This window comes from Drosophila elegans, unplaced genomic scaffold (genome assembly GCF_018152505.1).
Source record: "Drosophila elegans isolate 14027-0461.03 unplaced genomic scaffold, ASM1815250v1 contig_377, whole genome shotgun sequence".
NCBI lineage: Eukaryota > Metazoa > Arthropoda > Insecta > Diptera > Drosophilidae > Drosophila > Drosophila elegans.
In genome coordinates, this window is record NW_024545760.1 from 593,025 (window position 1) to 612,792 (window position 19,768).

The following is a 19,768-nucleotide window of genomic DNA, read 5'->3' on the forward strand; positions in this document are numbered from 1 at the left end:
GTCGCAGAATTTAAGTCTTTTACCTTTTTTGCTTTAACTTTAATCGTAAATGTATTTTTGGCATAAGTATAAGCAACTTAGGGTCCCTTATTAAATTAGTTCCTGTAAGTAAACATCGTTAGAAATTGTTTCATTAATACATTAGGTTATTAATACCAGGGACCGTTATCATATAAGTTTTATAATAAAAATTATTTGGTAATGATTACATTTTAATTTTTTACTATTTTCTTCAGAAAAATCATTAATTTTGAGTAATTTAATAAAACAGGGCATAATTATTATTTTTGATAAAAAAATAAATCTCAAAAATAATGAATATTAAAGTCCTGGCGTCTGTGTTAGATTTTTCTCGAAAATTTTTTCATATGCTACTCTGGAGGACTTTGTTTTTTTTCTGCACTGAAAAAAAATTTTTTCCATGATTTTTAATTTTTTTGATTATTTATTTTTGTATGCCGTTAGTTTTATTAAATTACTTCAAATTTTCATTAAAGAAAATCAATAATTTAAAATTCATGAAAAAAATGCATTGATGTGACAAAAAGAAAGATTTTGGTATATACCATGCACTGAAATTATAATACCCTCTGCAAGGGTATAAAAATGTAATTTTTTTATTTTGTAATTTTGTTAGAAATTCTTTTTGATTAATTAATAATTTGACAGTTCAGAATTACGCTTTTAATTTTATTAAAATCGGAAAACGATATCTTATAGGTGCCATAGGAACTATCAAATAATTCAGCTGCAAATCATCAAAGCTTTAATGTAAACATACACGCAAGTCAATCATAATTTTAATGTTTTCAAGAACATTTAATTTTTGCAATAGCTGCAAGGGTATATGAACTTCGTCTTGCCGAAGTTTGCTTCCTTTCTTGTTTTATTACGAGTTATCGCTTTTTATAACCTTGCAGAGGGTATTATAATTTCAGTCAGAAGTTTGCAACGCAGTGAAGGAGACACCTCCGACCCTATAAAGTATATATATTCTTGATCAGCATCACTAGTAGAGTCGATCTAGCCATGTCCGTCTGTCCGTCCGTCTGTCCGTCTGTCCGTCTGTCCGTCCGTTTATATGCAAACTAGTCTCTCAGTTTTAAAGCTATCTGCATGAAACTTTCCCAAAAGTTGTCTTTCTATTGCAGGTAGTATATAAGTCGGAACGAGCCGGATCGGACGACTATAGCATATAGCTCCAATAGGAACAATCGGAAAAACAAATGAAAAAAAATTATATCTTTGCTGTTTTTTAATTTTTTGTTTAGTTCTTCGGCATATAGTAATGGTTAAATATTTCTGATTTACGATTTAAATTTCATCAAAATCGGACGACTATAGCATATAGCTCCCATAGGAACAATCGGAAAAATAAATGAAAAAAATTACAACTTTGCTGTTTTTTAATTTTTTGTTTAGGTCTTCGACATTTAGTAATGGTTAAATATTTTCGATTTACGGTTTAAATTATATCAAAATCGGACGACTATAGCATATAGCTCCCATAGGAACAATCGGAAAAATAAATGAAAAAAATTATAACTTTTCTGTTTTTTAATTTTTTGTTCAGTTCTTCGACTTATAGCAATGTTTAATTGTTTCAGAATTATGTTTTAAATTATATCCATATCGGACGACTATATCATATATCTCCCATAGAAATAATAAAAATATATAAAATAACTATCAAATAATTGAGCTGCTAATCATCATAGCTTTAATGTTTTTAAACATATACGCAGTAAATCATAATTTTAATGTTTTCAAAAATGTTAAATTCTTGCAATAGCTGCAAGGGTATATGAACTTCGGCTTGCCGAAGTTTGCTTTCTTTCTTGTTTTTAAATACAAAAATATTTTTATTGACGAATTCATAGGAAACTTGTTATAATCTGTCATGTGCACTTTGTATTTAACACTAAGAGGATATTTTTAAGGGAACTCATAATTGTGATGGTGGAAAAAGTTATGGAGAAATAAATGCAAAAGAAATAAAGTCAATAGGACCGCTACAGCCGAATATTTAAAGTTCCATTCAAATGGTATTTGTGTTATTTTATCAAAATTTTGTAATATTTATTTTTACAAAACCCTGATACTCGTGTTAACTTAATTGCCACAATTATCTGCAAAACAAATTTCAAATTTTTGTTCGTCGGTCCGCCCGTTTCTACGCAAACTAGTCTCTCAGTTTTAAAGCTATCTGCGTGAAACTTTCCCAAAAGCTGTCTTTCTACTGCAAATAGTACATAAGTCGGAACGAGCCGGATCTGACGACTATAGCAAATAGCTCCCATAGGAACAATTGGAAAAATAAATAAAAAAAATTATAACTTTTCTGTTTTTAAGTTTTTTGACAAGATGGTAATGGTTAAATATTTCAGAATTACGGTTTAAATTACTTCAAAACCGGACGACTATAACTTAAAGCTTCCATTAGAACAACAAAAACATGACAAAAAAGATTTTTAAAAAATGTAACTTATCTATTTTGTAATTTTCTTTTTAATTCTTTTTGACTTATTTTTAATTTTACATATCAGAATTACGCTTTTAATTTTATTAAAACCGGAAAACGATATCATATAGCTGCCTATCGAATAATTGAGCTGCAAATCATCATTGCTTCAATGTTTTTAAACATATACGCAAGTTAATCATAATGTTAATGTTTTTAAGTATTTCAAATATTTAATTTTTGCAATAGCTGCAAGGGTATATAAACTTCGGCTTGCCGAAGTTTGCTTATTGCTTCTTGTTTAATTTAAATGTAGTAACCTAAAAGACTGTTATTGTATCTCACTTGTTCACTTATTATATAGAACATTTATTTGATTTATAAAACAAAAACGAAACAAATTTTTGCTACTAATTCCTAAATCCGCCGCCGCAAGATCTTTCCAAGCTCTACGCTCGGCGTATATTTCTGGCTTCTGCAAGGGTGCAAGTGTATAAAAATAAAAAAATTTAGCTTTCCTAATTTAAAATTGTGTTTATTTTTTTTGGACTTTGGTTTGATAATGGCTTAATAATTCGGAACTATATTTTAATTTTATTAAAATCGGATAACAACATCATATTGCTGCCATAGAAATGATCGAAGAATTGAGCTTTAAGTCATTCCAGCTTTCCAGTAATTTGAAATTTGGATGTCTAAGAGAATATTTAATTTTTGCACAAGCTGCAAGGGTATACAAAAATCGGGTTGCCGATGCTGGCTTCCTTTCTTGTTATAATTAATTTTTGTTACGCGACAATTTCTCTGGTCGCTGCCTGGCTAATATTATTAATGAAAAGCGGTTTTTTCTGTTACATTGTTTTTTCTTTTATAGAGTTTCACTTTCAGTTGAAATTTTTGTTCACTTAGCGGTCTCTGCTTTTACCAGAAATAAATAAAGCTTTTTATACCCTTGCAGAGGGTATTATAATTTCAGTCAGAAGCTTGCAACGCAGTGAATGAGACATTTCCGACCCTATAAAGTATATATATTCTTGCTCAGCATCACTAGGCGAGTCGATCTATCCATGTCCGTCTGTCCATCCGTTTCTATGTAATCTAGTATCTCAGTTTTAAAGCTATCTGCATAAAACTTTCCCAAAAGTTGTCTTTCTATTGCAACTAGTATATAAGTCGGAACGAGCCCGATCGGACGACAATCGGAAAAATTAATAAAAAAAAATTATAACTTTGATGTTTTTTAATTTTTTTCTAGTTCTTCGGCATAGAGTAATGGTTAAATATTTCAGAATTACGATTTAAATTTCCTCAAAATCGGACGACTACATCATATATCTCCCATAGGAACAATACAAATATATAACATTTTTTTTTTAAATGCAACTTTCCTATTTTGTAATTTAATTCTTTTTGACTTATTAATAATTTGATAGTTCAGAATTGCGCTTTAAAATTTTATTTAAATCGAAAAACGAAATCATATAGCTGCCTAGGAACTATCGAATAAATAAGCTGAAAATCATCATTGCTTCAATGTTTTTAAACATATACGCAAGTAAATCATAATTTTAATGTTTTCAAGAATATTTAATTTTTGCAATAGCTGGTTTAAATAAACGTAACGGAACTAAGGTTCTCAACTACCATGGCAATACCTGAGTCATAATGCTATGAGGTTAGAGACATAAAAAGTCATAAAAATGTTGTCTGACATAATTGCTAAAAAAAATCACAAAAGCACAAAACAGAACCTTTTAAAATTTGCATAAGCTGATTATTGTTTTTCAGAAGTATTAGTGTGCTCCTGAGTAAGAGTGCCATTAAAAATTATGTTTCATCAGCTAGGGGTACCGCGGTATAGCTAATACGAAAATCCGATGTTTTTAATTATGTAGACAAACCGTCTTTAAAAAAATGTTCCCGTCTTAAACCATCAAACATTTCCTTGGAATATATCTTCAAAGCTTAAATCTCTGATTTAACGCAATTTCTCCAATCTTAAAATGCCTCTAAAAAACATATCTTCAATTGAATTTTCCTGAGCATTGTAGTTTCGATTTAAACAGTATTTATAAGTATAATTAGTTTGCTATTTTATAGAATTAAATGTACGGGTGCATATTCTTAAATATTCCGCGGAACCCTAAGCTGATGGGACATAAGTTTAATTTTTTAATTTAATTTATTTTCGTTTTATCTCAGTGCTACAGGCTAGGTCACGACTTTAAGTTATGGCTCGAGTTACTATGGGTACAATATATTTTACATCAATTATTTGTATGGGACTTTTACTCAATTATGATAGAAAAGTACAAATAGTGCGTGGAATACTGCGGAGGTTTAACTGTGTTATCATACAGCCAACAAAAACCGTCCGCTTGGAATTAGACATTAGTAGAAAAACTTTAAAAGGAGAAAGCGCAACAACCAAAACTATTTCGGCTAATATACTGTTAACCCTCGTTCTCAAACCCGCACATTTCCAACCACAAGACAAGTCAAACTTGTTGAAATCCCAAGCTTTGCTCTTAAGAGGGCCTTACGCAGCCCGTTAGCCAGTTACTCACCAGTAAAAAAAAAGAAGGCCATGCTCTTTTGCCTCGACTATCAGATACCATTCAACAATTTTAGAATAAATTTGATTTCAGCAGAAGTGGCTGGCATTTCTATTGATATTGTCCTTGTTAGACGAAAATGTCTATATATATAATTTTATAATATATATATATATATATTTTATAGAACATAAGCAAAAAATATTATTTAAATTATTTAATTGTAAAACAGTTATTACATTGTCTAACCAGAATATAATACTATCAATCTATAATCAAATGATTATTATTACTATTATTATTATACCCTTGCAGACGATATTATAATTTTGAGTCAGAAGTTTGCAACGCAGTGAAGGAGACATTTCCGACCGTTTAAAGTATATTTCTTGATCAGCATCACTAGCAGAACCGATCTAGCCGTGTCCGTCTGTCCGTTTGTCAGTCTGTCCGTCTTCCTTAAAAGTTGTCTTTTTATTGCAGGTAGTACATAATTTGGAACGAGATGGATCGGAGGACTAAAGCGTATAGCTCCCATAGGAACAATCGAAAAAGTAAATAAATAAAATTAATTTAAAAAAAATTATTAGTTAGCTGTTTTTTAATTTTTTATTTAGTTATTCGACTTACAGTTATACTTAAATATTTTAGAATTAAGGTTTAAATTTCATAAAAATCGGGCAACTATAATATAAAGCTCCCATGGGAACAAAATAAATTTTAAAAATCTTTTCTATTTTGTAAATTTTTTTTAAATTCTTTTTGACTTATTAATAATTTGACAGTTTAGGAGTACGCTGTTAATTATATTAAAGTCGTAAAACGATATCATATAGCTGCCATAGGAACTATCGAATAATTGAGTTGAAAATTATCATAGCTTCATTGCTTTTAAACATGTACGCAAGTAAATCATAATTTTAATGTTTTAAAGAATATTTAATTTTTGCAATAGCTGGAAGGGTTTGCCGAAGTTTGCTTCCTTTCTTGATACTATTAAGATATACTACTTTGTTTTATTTGATAATAATGGTTTTTTTTTTGGAAATTATAAATTATTTTTAAATTTTAAAACATTGGAGACTCACTGTAAGAACCAAACTATTTTTATTTTTAAGAGTAATCTGATGATAGTAAATAAACTGATAAAACGAATTTTAAATCACATATTAACTATGTTCCTATATTGAATTTAACAATTCCATTTTTGGAGTGTAACAACTGTCCAACATTTAGATACGAAAAACTTGTGGAAGCCCCAACCGATGCTTGCTCGCTCCACACCAACAGTGTGATCCGAGCTTTTGTTGTAGCAACTACACCACGACGCAGTCGAAATACGTTCCGTGACGCTTAGACAAGTAGACAAAACCTGAATTGTCTTGAATGTTTGTGTAGATACGTATGTAAAGAAACAGTTGGTTCATAAAAGCAAATAGTTTTTATTCTCGATGAACTATTATAAGCCACCAAATGACTGTTCATTGAGAAGTAAAACGTTAAATTTGGGATTTAAATAGATGGGATAGCAACAAGTTTTTTAAATTACATTAAAAAAAAACATTTAAAATAACATTTTATTGTTAAGCCATCAGTAAATTGAAAAAAAAAAACTTGAGAAAAAATGCCTGCCGCCAAGTTGAAAATGCAGCCTCGCAGAGAGATGGTTGGAGAATATGAAACTGTTGATTCGCGTTACAGTGCTAATGTCCCCAAAATGGAGCTGCTGAAGGTTAGTTATGTGCACCAGTGCAAGAATGCTATTATGCACAGGTTGAACGAACAACCGCTGTCTGCGGGCGGTAAAAATTCGACATTTTTTGTCGGATATTGCCGCCAAACCGGTCGGAAACTCTCCCCGAATAGCTTCAGGACTCCTCTAGTCAACCTTAAACCTCCAATAGCTGATTCTTGGCAGTTGCTTTTGCAACCAACTCAAAAACGCGGCCTTATACCCATGCTTAAACCTAAGCAGGCCAATCTCAGAAAACTTACTAAAGATGCAAGTGTCGATCTGAGTGAAAATTTCAACACATTCAGCATAGAGGGTAGTACTGATATAGAGGACAATAAGAAGTCACATAGCTGGAAATATAAAAATCACTTTCATACTGTGGTAAGCGGCATAAAATCACGAGCAGACCGCATCGCACGCATAGAAAAAAGAAAATGCAGTTTCCATCTCAAACCATCATTTCGAAACCAAAACCAAACGACGGCATGCGAAATAACCCGCCCAAATCAATCTGTACCAGAATGGATGTTTAAGAACCCAGGAATATTCCTTGGGGACGGCAGTGGCAGCAGTAAATGCAGCATTAATGACTCGACGGCTCCACCAGGGCAATATTTCCGCTTTCAACAAATAAAACAATATAAAAAAGAACAGCTCACTCAACCAGCTGAGCTTTCTCGACCCAATTATCGCGATGAAAGTTACGACTGCAAGCTCTGTTCAATGCCGCAAAGTGAAGAAGGTCATAGCAAAGCAGTTTGTAAAGATAAACGCTTTTCTCCGAAGAGCTGCTCTGATTTCGACGCGTCATTTTCCGAAGAATATTGTCAGCAACAACGATATCAGCAATCCAAAACTATTCATAATGAAAAAAGATTTAATTTTAAAAATATCGAGAAGCAGACATTGGTGAAGGAATATCAAGAGCTAAATGGTTCAATTCAAACAAAAGACCATGGGGACCCTAACGACTTGCAGAACTTTTTGAAAAAGAATCTTAACAAGGCTACAACCAATGAATTGCTAACAGCTGCCGCTGAAAACACCAAAAAGTGTAACATTGAAATAGAACGTAGATTAAACGATCTTAAAGTAAGAGGTAAGAAGTCCACATTCAATGAAAGAAGCATTCCATACAACGACACTTCACTATCAACAACGCCGAAAGTAAGTTCTCTGACGGTTGGCAAACCATATAAAAAAAATGACGAACCAATATTTACGAAAGAATTAAATGAATTAAGAAAACCATCAAGGCCGTATTCCATTGATACATTATCAAGCGATTCTATGTCATTGTCTGGCTGCGGTAAATCTTGTAGAGACAACAGTTCTGTGTGTAGCTCAGAAGATGATTGCTTCGAATGCATTGACCAGAAGTATTCCAAAACTCCTTTCAATTGCCACAAAGCCGTCGAAGGTGTTTTCTGGAACACTGCATATGACGACCTTCCTACAGTTGAAATTACCGCTAACTGTTGCTGTAGCCTGTCTTACTGTGAAAAAGATGATTGCTCATTCCTTGATGAAAACTTAAGCGTAGACATAAAATCTATTTCGGTTCTCCAATCGGAAGCAAGCGGCGTGGACGAACATCTCACAAGGAACAAAAAATTACCGTTAATGGTAGGTTAGCTCTTAAGGCAAGGCAATATAAATCATTTTTATGTTTATATAAAATATTTTATAGGAATTTCACAAAATTATGCACTGACACTAGTTATACGCCAGTAATACATCTTATTAAGGGGATAATAGTAAACCGTAACAGCAAGGCCTAATAATACATTTTTTTCAATTAAAACAAGATGGGAAGCAAACGTCGGCAAGCCGAAGTTTATATACCCTTGCAGCTATTTCAAAAATCAAATATTCTTGAAGACATTAAAATTATGATTTACATGCTTGTATGCTTAAAAGCATTGAAGCTATGATGATGAGCTGCAAGCTCAATTGTTTGAGTTCCTATGGCAGCTTAATGATATCGTTTTCTGATTTTAATAAAATTAAAACCGTAATTCTGAACTGTCGAATTATTAAAATATAAAAAAGAATTTCTAAAACAAATTTCAAATTAAAAAGGTTAAATTTTTTAAAAATTTTTCTTTTAATATTATTTTTCTAATTTTTTATTGTTCCTATGGGAGCTTTATGTTATAGTCGTCCGATTTTGAGAATTTAATTTTTGCAATAGCTTAAAGGGTATATGAACTTCGGCTTGCCGAAGTTTGCTTCCTTTCTGGTTTAGGTGTAATTATTATTTTTTTTATGAGTGTTTAGGGAATTTTTAAATTTTCTCTAAAAAAATAGTTATTTGATTCTTACGTAAAATTAAAATATGTTTTAAAGGACTTTCAATACAATACATATTTCTTGTATTATTCAAATCTCGTGATAAGTGGTCGAAAAATAATGCTATTTAAACTACCGAAAAACTTTAATCGCGTTTTTCTCGAAACCATTTTATTTAAATGTCCTTAACTTTGTCAATTTTTGTCGGAATCCTACCAAGGTATGTTGTCTAGAAAATTCAATCACTGTGGACGGCCGTCCACGTAGTGATGGTGAAAGCATGCGCAAGGAGCCTACTACATATAGCCGTAATATTCGAAGTCAGCAAAGAATAGACCAATCTTAAAAAATGATATAGCAATCTAAAGGTATAGTTTTTTAAGAGTTTGTGAATACTAAGAGTTTTAGAAAGTCAATTGGTTCCGGAGAAATAAATGTGAAAAAGAGAGAAATTTATGTTTTATATTGAAGCTGTTTTGCAGCAAAAAGTCTTAAATTTGTGGCATGGTTGTATTCTGGCTTTATGTACGCGTCCAACGCCACCTCAATTATCTCAATCCGATACTCCGATAAAATAAACAAGATTTAGACAGAATTTTTGAAACGAGAACGTTTTTCCCATTATGGTTTGTATATGCGTATTAAATCGATATTTTAGGGTCCTGTAACCAAGTTTACTGTGTTAAGCAGCTCGAGCTGAAAACCTTATGTTCGACCACTTTTTGGAAATCCCGCTAGTTTAGCTGGAAAACGGATATAAAAGCTAGATTTTACACGCCCATAACTTCCAAACGACTAAAACTACGAATACGTGCTATTAATCGTTTAAAAGGTAGTTTTAAGGGCTATATTTAACATAGCCAAAAGTACGTTTTTGTGTTCACAAATTTGAAAATATCAGTACAGATTTATTTTTACTTTCGAGTCCTTATAGCTTTAATGGATTATTTCGGTCTATAAAATAACACATTTTTCTGCCAAAATTCGCTTTTGTTTAACCCCGGTTGTTCCCGTGGGATATTTCCGTAAAAAAAAGGTTTACCGGCAGATTGTTGAAGCTAATAGTTTGTTAGATTCGTGAGTGTTCCATCTTCAAGATAAAGTGATAAGAGTGTTCAGGCGTGTATTTTTTTATAATTATTTTATGCTGTCGGAAATTCAGTTTCTGCCAAGTGGGCCACCTAAAACTAAAAGTCTAATTTTCATGAAACTTTTAGGCTTTTTGGGTCCACAACAAAAAAAAATACATTTGGGCCGATATTGAGAATTTCGAAGTTTTGCGGAATTTTAAACTTCAAGTCAACTTTAGTCACTTTTTTGAAAAAATATCACTCTTTATTTAACAACGTCTGATTGGTCGGAGTGGTTTGATGATTTCTTCAGCAATTACTGCTTACAATAAGGTCCAGTAAAAAGAAATCCATTTTTTTTGTACATGAAACTCAAAGCTTTTCTTATGGTTAGAATTAACCGATTTATTTCAAATTAGCACCATTTTTTTCTTAAATCGATTGCCAATTTGATGGTAGTTACATGATTCCGTTCTCATCAAATTCTTCGTCCTTTTTTGCAAAATACTGAGTCAGTCCGTTTTCACAATACTCTCTTGTAGCTAATTTTACACTATCCAAAACGTTCGACATTGAAAGGAAAATGGGGTAGTAACTTGGTGCGATGTCCGGGCTATAAGGTAGATGCAAAAGTACCTTCAGTCCAAGCTCTCGGAGCTTCTGTCGAGTCGCTATTGACGTGTGTGGTCTAGCGTTCTTCTGGCGGACGCTTCTGGGCAATTGCCCAGAGAAGGTCCAATTGTTCACAGTACAAAACCGAATTAAGTGTTTGGCCATGGGGGAGCAGCTCATAGTAGATAATTCCTTGCCAATCCCACCAAACACACAGCAAAACCTTTCTGGCCGTCAATCCTGGCTTAGCCACCGCCTGGGCCGGCTCCTCCTTCTTCGACCACGACCGTTTTCGCCTCACATTGTCTTTTTCATCACCAGTCACCATCCGCTTCAAAAACGCGTCGGTTTTGTTGCGACTCAGCAGCAATTCGCAGATCGAAACTCGGTTCAAAAGTTTTTTTCTTCATAGCTCATGTAGCACCCATTCATCGAGCTTTTTTGTGTATTCAGCCTTTGTTAAATGGTTTAAAACTGTTTTTGAGCAATGTTTAGTTCCTGGGCAATTGATTTACTCAGACTCAACGAATTCCATTATTTTGGCGGCATTTTTTACAGTATTAGGGCCATATACTCCATTTACATTTTCAGCTGCCTGGCTTGCGTTTTCGCCTTTTGTCAAAGAAAAATTTTAAAATATATCGAATTTTTTCCTTGCCGGTCTCTCAACTTTCTAACGCCACTTACTAAAATCTGACTTATACAACGCGAGATACAGATCACTAAAGTCATATATTGTTCAAATAATGGTGTACTTTTAACTTGACCTTATATATTTCCTTGGTGAAAAAAAAAACCCTTAAAAAAATGGTGCCATATAAATGGAACAATACAAATGGTGCCATACAAATGGTGCGACTTTTTGAATCAGGGAGTCCATCTTCACCTGAAAATCAAGATTGGACTGTAAGCCAGTGTAAAAAAGAATAATTTTTTGAATCAGGGAGTCCATCTGCACTGGAAAGTCAAGGTTTGATCCCTGGGGGATTTCATTGGCTTAAATTTGTAAATTTGTAAGTGTTATCAGCTTTTATCGAAAACGAAAATTAAATTAAATGGAAATAAATCGGAAATTATTTTCAACAAGGGATCCATGTACCAAGTTAAACGCCGGTATGTTGGGGCTTATTTCTTCAGAATAAATATTTCTGCAAGCTGAATATTTAATCGAAGCTAAACCCGCGATTTAAAGAGCTTAGTCCGTAAAATCTTTAGAAAAATAAAAAAAAAAGGAATGTGCTCAGAAACAGTTAATTTAGCGGATATCATAAAAGTAAAAAGTGGTGCCAAAATAATCATACTTCGTAATTTAGACGTTGCATCAGGTCTATTAAATGATGCCATAGGGGTATTAAAAAACTACATGAAAATGTAAATATCGTTAACGCTCACGCCGTAAAATCTGTTGCACAATTGTTTGTCCATTTTGAAGAAAAGAAATATTAATTCAAAAGTTCAGCTAAATCACAATGTCTTTAAAATGTCTCCAATAGCTTTGCCATATGCAATAACCATCATCAAAGCCAAGGGACAAATAAAAATAAAAAAAAATGTTCACCTACGACGTCAAACAACTACTACCATTGAGCCTTCCGCATTAGACAAAAATTTTACAAGTTGCAAGAATAACAAAAAAAAAAACGCTATAGTCGAGTTACCCGATTCTCTGTTCTGTAATTCTCTCTCTTTCTTATCTACTAGCAGCAGCAGAACAGCAGCCGATCAGTGGCTAAGCAGCGGCAGAGAAATTTATAAACTTTATAACTCTTATAATAATAGCTCGAAACGCATACACAACAATCAACCCAAACCTTCTAACATGTTTCAGAGTAACAGTACACACATGCTTTTACGATTTGTGGGCGGTAGAGTGGGCGTAAACTTGCACTGCTTAGGAACTACTAAAATGTACATGCCAAGTCCCACATCTCTAGCTTTTACAGTTTCGAAAATCTCGACGTTCATACAGACGGTTAGACGGACAGACAGACGGACATGGCTTGATTGACTCGGCTATTGAATATATATACATATATAATTTATATGATCGGAAACGATACCGTCTACCTATTACGTACTTTTCAACGAATGCAATATACCCTTTTACTCTACGAGTAACGGGTATAAAACCCGCGTCATGAGTGGATGCAAGAGCCGGCATTCAAAGATGGCCCCAGAATTGAAAATCTGCTGTGATTTCCCTAACGTAAAGAAACACCAATCGAAAGGTATTGCTAAAAGAATAGGGATTGCATACCAAGATTTTAGTAAAATTAATTGGTTCTGGAGAAAGAGATTGGTTTTTAATATCTCGGATCCGCTGCTCCGTTTAAAAGGTATTTTAAAAAAACTTTTTTTTGGTATACCCCAACATGAAACTTATTCGGTGTCTGTTTGTCAGTTGCAAAAAATTGTAGCGATTTGTTTTAGAATCATGGAATAATTTTTCATGTGTTGGGCAGGTCGTTACAAAAACGACTTCTTGAAAAACTAACGGAAAACTGCTTAAAATAGGTAAATTTTGCACCGCTATAACTTCCAAACTAGTAAAGCTACTCAAATGCTAATAACGCTATCTTAACATACTTGGTATAAAATACCTCAAAAATTATTACATTTTTTTTTTTTAATTGTTAGAATCGATTTTTGATTAACGTATAAAGCTTTTGAGATTCCTCACTAATTGATATAACACGGCATGCTTTACACGATTTACGCGGAGAAACACAAACAAACAACTGTCAAACTAAGCTGAATCTTACCAAATATCAAGAAGAATACTCACATTAGAAATTTAAGATGTTTTCAGAAAACTGTAATCAAAGGGGAAAAAAAGAACAGTTAGCAAATAATAAGGTTGAAATGCAAATTTGATTATATAGATTAAAATAATTATTATAAAGAACACGAAATGAACCCGCAGGCCAAAACTTGATAAGATAAGATGATGGTTGTTGCGGGTTGGTCTAAAAGGCACATTAAAAGTTAAGATTGTCATAAAAAGATTGACGAGATTGTGCATAAAAATAGTTCCAAGTTTGTTGACAGAGTAAAGGGTATCTATCTCTCTTGTTGGTTTTATTGTTGAACGTTGATGCACTTTAAACAGTACAAACAAGTGGCCCAACGGAAACAAACACGAGCTTGTTACGCGTGGGCCCTTTTAGCATAGTGGGCAATTATCGATTTCGCAAGGAAACCACGTATAATAGCCTGATTCCATTGCCGTATAAGTGGACTTTTTAAATGTGCATTAGCATTTAGCTAATGCTACTCTGACATGTGAATGACACGAACAGCTGATCTGGGTTTGTTTACTTTTGAATTGTCTCAAATTAAAACGAAATAATACGAAATAAACGAAATGCCAACTTGGCCAAGGAGAGCTGATGGTGTTGTTTGACGGGTTTGCTAAGGGAGGCACCACAATTTCAAAAAAACAGCAAAGCTCCTGGTATATGTAATAGCCTGATTCCATTGCCGCATTAAAACGCATTTAGCCAAATGCGCATTTATTTACACAGGGAATCCCATAAGGCTAAATGCCGCATTTAAAATAAATGCGATTTTTAAATGCGATTAAAAACCATTCGCCCCGAAAGTTTTTAGAAAAAATACTGGAAAATACCGATGTTTAACGATATTTTCTTCGTGCCACCACTACAACAGCTGTTTTCTATAAGCAAGGTTGGCGCAATTTTTGATGTCTTTTGAATTTAAAATCTATTTTGTATAAAAATGACTGAAACCTAGAGCGCACGCTGCAAATTCTGCTCGCAGTACCACAATGCATTACTGCTGGATCTCTGGCATTAAGTAACTCTCACATATACGGGGATCCGTGCCCTTTTTAGAAACTGTGGTGGCAATCAGCTTCTCTCCTTTGTCATCCAAGTTGGCAAATGTCTCGGTCGCAATATGGATGTCCTGCTGAGCATTACAGATTTTAGTAAACTCACTCATGTTAAATAATTTTAATTATTTTCTTTTGGATTTGCTATAGGCTATAAGAGTTTTTTCCTGCCAGAGATTGTGGTACTGCAACCAGGATTTGCTGCGATTACGAAATATCGCTTAACATCAGTATTTTTCGGTATTTTTTCAAAAAATGTTCGGGGCGAATGATTTTTAATCGCAATTACTTATCGCATTTATTTTAAATGCGGCTTTTAACCTTATGGCAAGCGCTGTGTAAATAAACGCGCATTAAGCTGAATGCGTTTTAATGCGCCAATGAAATTCGACTATAAGTGCAGTATAGAGTCTTGTCGATTTAGGAGTTGTTATTGACCCGAAATTGAAATTCGACTGTCTCGGGTTTATTAAGTGATGGTCGAAAGAATTTGATCCTTATTATTAACTTCCCTAGTCCGTCCTCATTTAATCAAGTGGGATCAAAACGTAAGGTTGCCTTCTTACTGTAGTAGAATACTATTGCTTAACTTACCTACTCTTGTATATCGAAGAATCATGCTTGGAACTATTTTTATGCACAATCTTGTTAGAGGTGACATTGACTCCATAGAATTGGTAAGCCGCTTAACTTTTATTGTTCCTTTTAGACCAACCCGCAACTACCATCCTCTTAACTTGCCGTGATGTATGTGTCTTAAATATCGGCCTGCATGAACCCTTTCGTGTTCTTTGTAATAATTATATTAATCTATATAATCAAATTTACATTTCAACCTCTGTCACTAGCTTAAAACTTCAATTATATCATATTTGCACCGTTCTTAGTTTCAGTTTTTTTTGTAAATGTCTCTATATTATTCTATAGCCTGATTCCATTGACGCATTTAAACGCATTAAGCCTAATGCGCATTTATTTACACAGGGAATCCTACAAGGCTAAATGCCGCATTTAAAATAATAATTAATAGCCTGATTCCATCGCCGCATTAAAACGCATTTAGCCAGATGCGCATTTATTTACACAGGGAATCCCATAAGGCTAAATGCCGCATTTAAAATAAATGCGATTTTAAAATGCGATTAAAAACCATTCGCCCCGAACGTTTTTAGTATAAATACCGGAAAATACCGATGCTTAACGATATTTTGTTCGTGCCACCACTACAACAGCTGTTTTCTATAAGCAAGGTTGGCGCAATTTTTGATGTCTTTTGAATATAACATCTATTTCGTATAAAAATGACTGAAACCTAGAGCGAACGCTGCAAATTTTGCTTGCAGTACCACAATTCATTACTGCTGGATCTCTGGCATAAAATAACTCCCACATATACGGGGATCCTTGCCCTTTTTAGAAACTGTGGTGGTCTCCATTGCAAACCCCTCATAACAACGCAATCAGCTTTTCTTCTTTGTCGTCCAAGTTGGCAAATGTCTCGGTCGCTATATTGATGTCCTGCTGAGCATTACAGAGTTTAGTAAACTCACTCATGTTTATTAATTTTAATTAATTTCTTTTGGATTTGCCAAAATTCAAAAGTAAACAAGCCCAGATCAGCTGTTCGTACCACTCACATGTCGGAGAAGCATTAACTAAATGCTAATGCGCCAATGGAATCAGGCACATTTAAAAAGTCCACTAATGCGGCAATGGAATCAGGCTATAATGCGATTAAAAATCATTCGCCCCGAACGTTTTTAGAAAAAATACCGGAAAATACCGATGTTTACCGATATTTTGTTCGTGCCACCACTACAACAGCTGTTTTCTATATGCAAGGTTGGCGCAATTTTTGATGCCTTTTGAATATAAAATCTATTTTGTATAAAAATGACTGAAAACTAGAACGCAGGCAGCAAATTTTACTCGCAGTACCACAGTGCATTACTCCTGGATCTCTTGCATAAAATAACTCCCACATATACGAGGATCATTGCCCTTTTTGGAAACTGTAGTGGTCTCCATTGCAAACCCCTCAAACAATCAGCTTCTCTTCCTTTTCGTCCAAGTTGGCAAATGCCTCGGTCGCATTATAGAGTTGAGTAAACTCACTCATATTCATTATTTTTAATAAATTTCTTTTGGATTTGCCAAAATTCAAAAGTAAACAAACTCAGATCAGCTGTTCGTGCCACTCACATGTCGGAGTAGCATTAGCTAAATGCTAATGCGCCAATGGAATCAGGCACATTTAAAAAGTCCACTAGTGCGGCATTGGAATCAGGCTATTAGAAATGTTTAGTAGCTGTCGCTGCCTGTCAAAATACACTTCTATTAGGCAGGACTGGACAGGACAGGCTTCAGACAACTTTTTAATATTTTTTCTTTAAATGTCTTAATTTAAATGTTTTTTATATCCTCAGCACAAAAAAGAAAATTAAAAATAACTAAAAGTGTTTAATTCAAAAAAAAAGAAACATGGCAAAAAAAAAAAAAACGTAAAAAATAAACAAAATTACTCAAAATACTTTTTAAATTTAAAAAAGATAAAACAAAAATAGTAAAATTTTGTTCATATTTACGGTTTAGTTTTAAAACACTTTTAAAAACGTACAACCAAATACTATGTATTTGTATTAGACAATCAGCTAACAAAGCAAAATATTAAAAAAAAAAATTAACAAAACGGTAATGCCAACCGGATTTCATATTAAAGTCAGTTTGGCAAAAACCAGAGCACATTTAATACTGAATGCCTGCTATATTTTCTTAAAAATTCTTTATATATCATAATATATATTATAATACATAATTAATCTAAAAAAGTAAAAAAAAAAGGTACAAATTCGAATAATGCGTTCAAGCATTTGAACTCGAGCCTCTAAGTTTTGTTCCTCTTTGTCAACATGATTCTTAAATCGAATCGAATCAAGGCAATTTACGTTTGACGAAAAATTCTAGGCCATCTTCAGGAATTTCTAAAAACATAACTCAGTGGCATGAGTAAGTGTAATGCGCAAAGACGAGTGAAGTTTATTTTGTTTTTATCTTGTTCTTCGTTACTCATCTTAATGTTATAGAGTCTTTGGTTGAACTAAGCCTTGCTGCATTTGCGATTCTTTTTATTCTTCTTGATCATTTTTTTATCTTGGAAGCACAATTCCGTTCTGGTAACCGTGGTGATCCACTTTTTCAGAAGCACCACTCTGGCGTTACAAAAATCAATATTTTTATCCACTTGCAAGTAATTAGTAGACAAACGAATAATAGCCGATATTTAATATTATATCTCTTTATTTTTTTCTCGCAGGCAGCTCAAAAATAACTCTTTTTTCTAGTTTCTCTCTCACCGCTCTCTTGTTGAGAGAGCGCACATAGATTTAGAAAGAGAACGCTTATATGCTAACAAACTCGTATGATATGATAGAGAGAGATAACTGTATTATTCTAACGGATCTTAAACAGTAACTACTATATAGCGTATTTCCACCAAGATCCATCCACCTTTCACCATCCGTTGAAGGGATGGTCCATAAGGTTTTGCCGTTCCAAAAACTTCCCAGTTAGTCAGCCGTTACAATTTTACGGACTTTGACGAACTAATTTATGCGATAGTTAACCGATGTTTCTGCGGTGCAACCCTCTTTCCACGTAGTCCATCCTTAAAAAACCGTTGGGATTTTTGAACAAAGTGAAACTGAAATCGGAAGGATGAAGGTGGATGTGCTCTGCGGAAATAGGAGTTACACATTTGTTGAAAATTCAAACCGTTTCCAAAGGGTGGACTGTGTGGAAAGAGGGTAATAGACCTGCAATAAACCTGTTAAGATACAAAAAAAATGAAAAATTTTTACCATTGACATTTTGAGAATATAAAAGAAGTGAGCACGAGCTCCCCGAATATTAAATACCCGTTACTCAGTTAACAAGTTTCAAAATAAATATTCCCTCAGAAAACCATCGGCTTGTAGCTGGCGCCATCTGCCGAATTGCATTGACAATAATACATAAAAAGAGCGACCAGCAACCCTCCCCCGCTACAACGTCACAACAGTATAAATTACTCACACAAATCCGCTGGTCTCGGTTGCTCTCCGTAGCCACTGCTGCTATTATACTTTTGCAGAGGGTATTATAATTTCAGTCAGAAGTTTGCAACGCAGTGAAGGAGACGTTTCCGACCCTATAAAGACCCTATATTCTTGATCAGCATCACTAGGAGAGTCGATCTAACCATGTCCGTCTGTCCGTCCGTTTCTACGCAATCTAGTCTCTTAGTTTTAAAACTATCTGCATGAAACTTTCCCAAAAGTTTTCTTACTACTGCAGGTAGAACATAAGTCGGAACGAGCCGACTATAGCATATAGCTCCAATAGAAACAATCGGAAAAATAACTGAAAAAAATTATAACTTTGCTGTTTTAATTTTTTTTTTTAGTTCTTAGACATATAGTAATGGTTAAATATTTCAGAACTACGGCTTAAATTTCATCAATATATATTATCATATAGCTCCCATGGAAACAATAAAAATTTAAAAAATGTAACTTTTCTATTATTTAATTTTTTTTGTAATTATTTTGAACTTATTAATAATTTGACCGTAGAAAATTACACTTTTAATTTTATTAAAATCGGAAAACGATATCATATAGCTGACATAGAAAACATATTAAACATATACGCAAGTTAATCATAATTTTAATGTTTTCAAGAATATTTAGTATTTGTAGTAGCTGCAAGGATATATGAACTTCGGCTGGCCGAAGTTTACTTGCTTTCTGGTTTAAATATGCAGTGACGTAATAGCAAATCAAAGTGCGAGTTACTTTTAAAGCTATATCATGACATTACAAATTGTTTGTCAACCGAAACACACACTCAAAGCCCAAAACCTTCAGCCACAAGAAGCAAAAAACTACTGCAAATATAGGACGCAAAAATCAAATCTCGTTGTCCTGAGTTGTTCTGGACATCCGATTTATTGGGCACTTTCCCGCTCCTAAGCCCTGCGCGGAAACGTCCGTTGTTAAATCAAAGTTTTTGTTACAATCGGCGTTCTGACGCTAAAATTGTTTTAAGACCCAATAGATTGCCATTGGTAATCATAACACAACTCATAATTTAAGTTGTTAAGGTCCAATGGTTTACTGTGCCTTTTCAATATTTGTAAGTATGGTAGAGTTA

The 19,768-nt window shown here is 33.6% G+C and overlaps 1 protein-coding gene across 4 annotated transcripts in view; it reads left to right on the forward strand.

Annotated features, from left to right (window-relative positions):
• The first annotated feature begins 6,317 nt into the window (after nt 1–6,317).
• The window catches only part of LOC108146871 (proto-oncogene DBL), an 82,850-nt gene continuing 69,399 nt past the window's right edge, over nt 6,318–19,768 (forward strand). For 3 of the 4 annotated variants that reach the window (XM_041708703.1, XM_041708704.1, XM_041708705.1), the window contains exon 1: nt 6,318–8,377. In XM_041708703.1, the coding sequence (XP_041564637.1) occupies nt 6,641–8,377 (1,737 nt within the window). In that variant the 5' untranslated portion in view covers nt 6,318–6,640. The remainder of the gene's footprint in view (nt 8,378–19,768) is intronic. The other variant, XM_041708706.1, reaches the window with a different exon arrangement.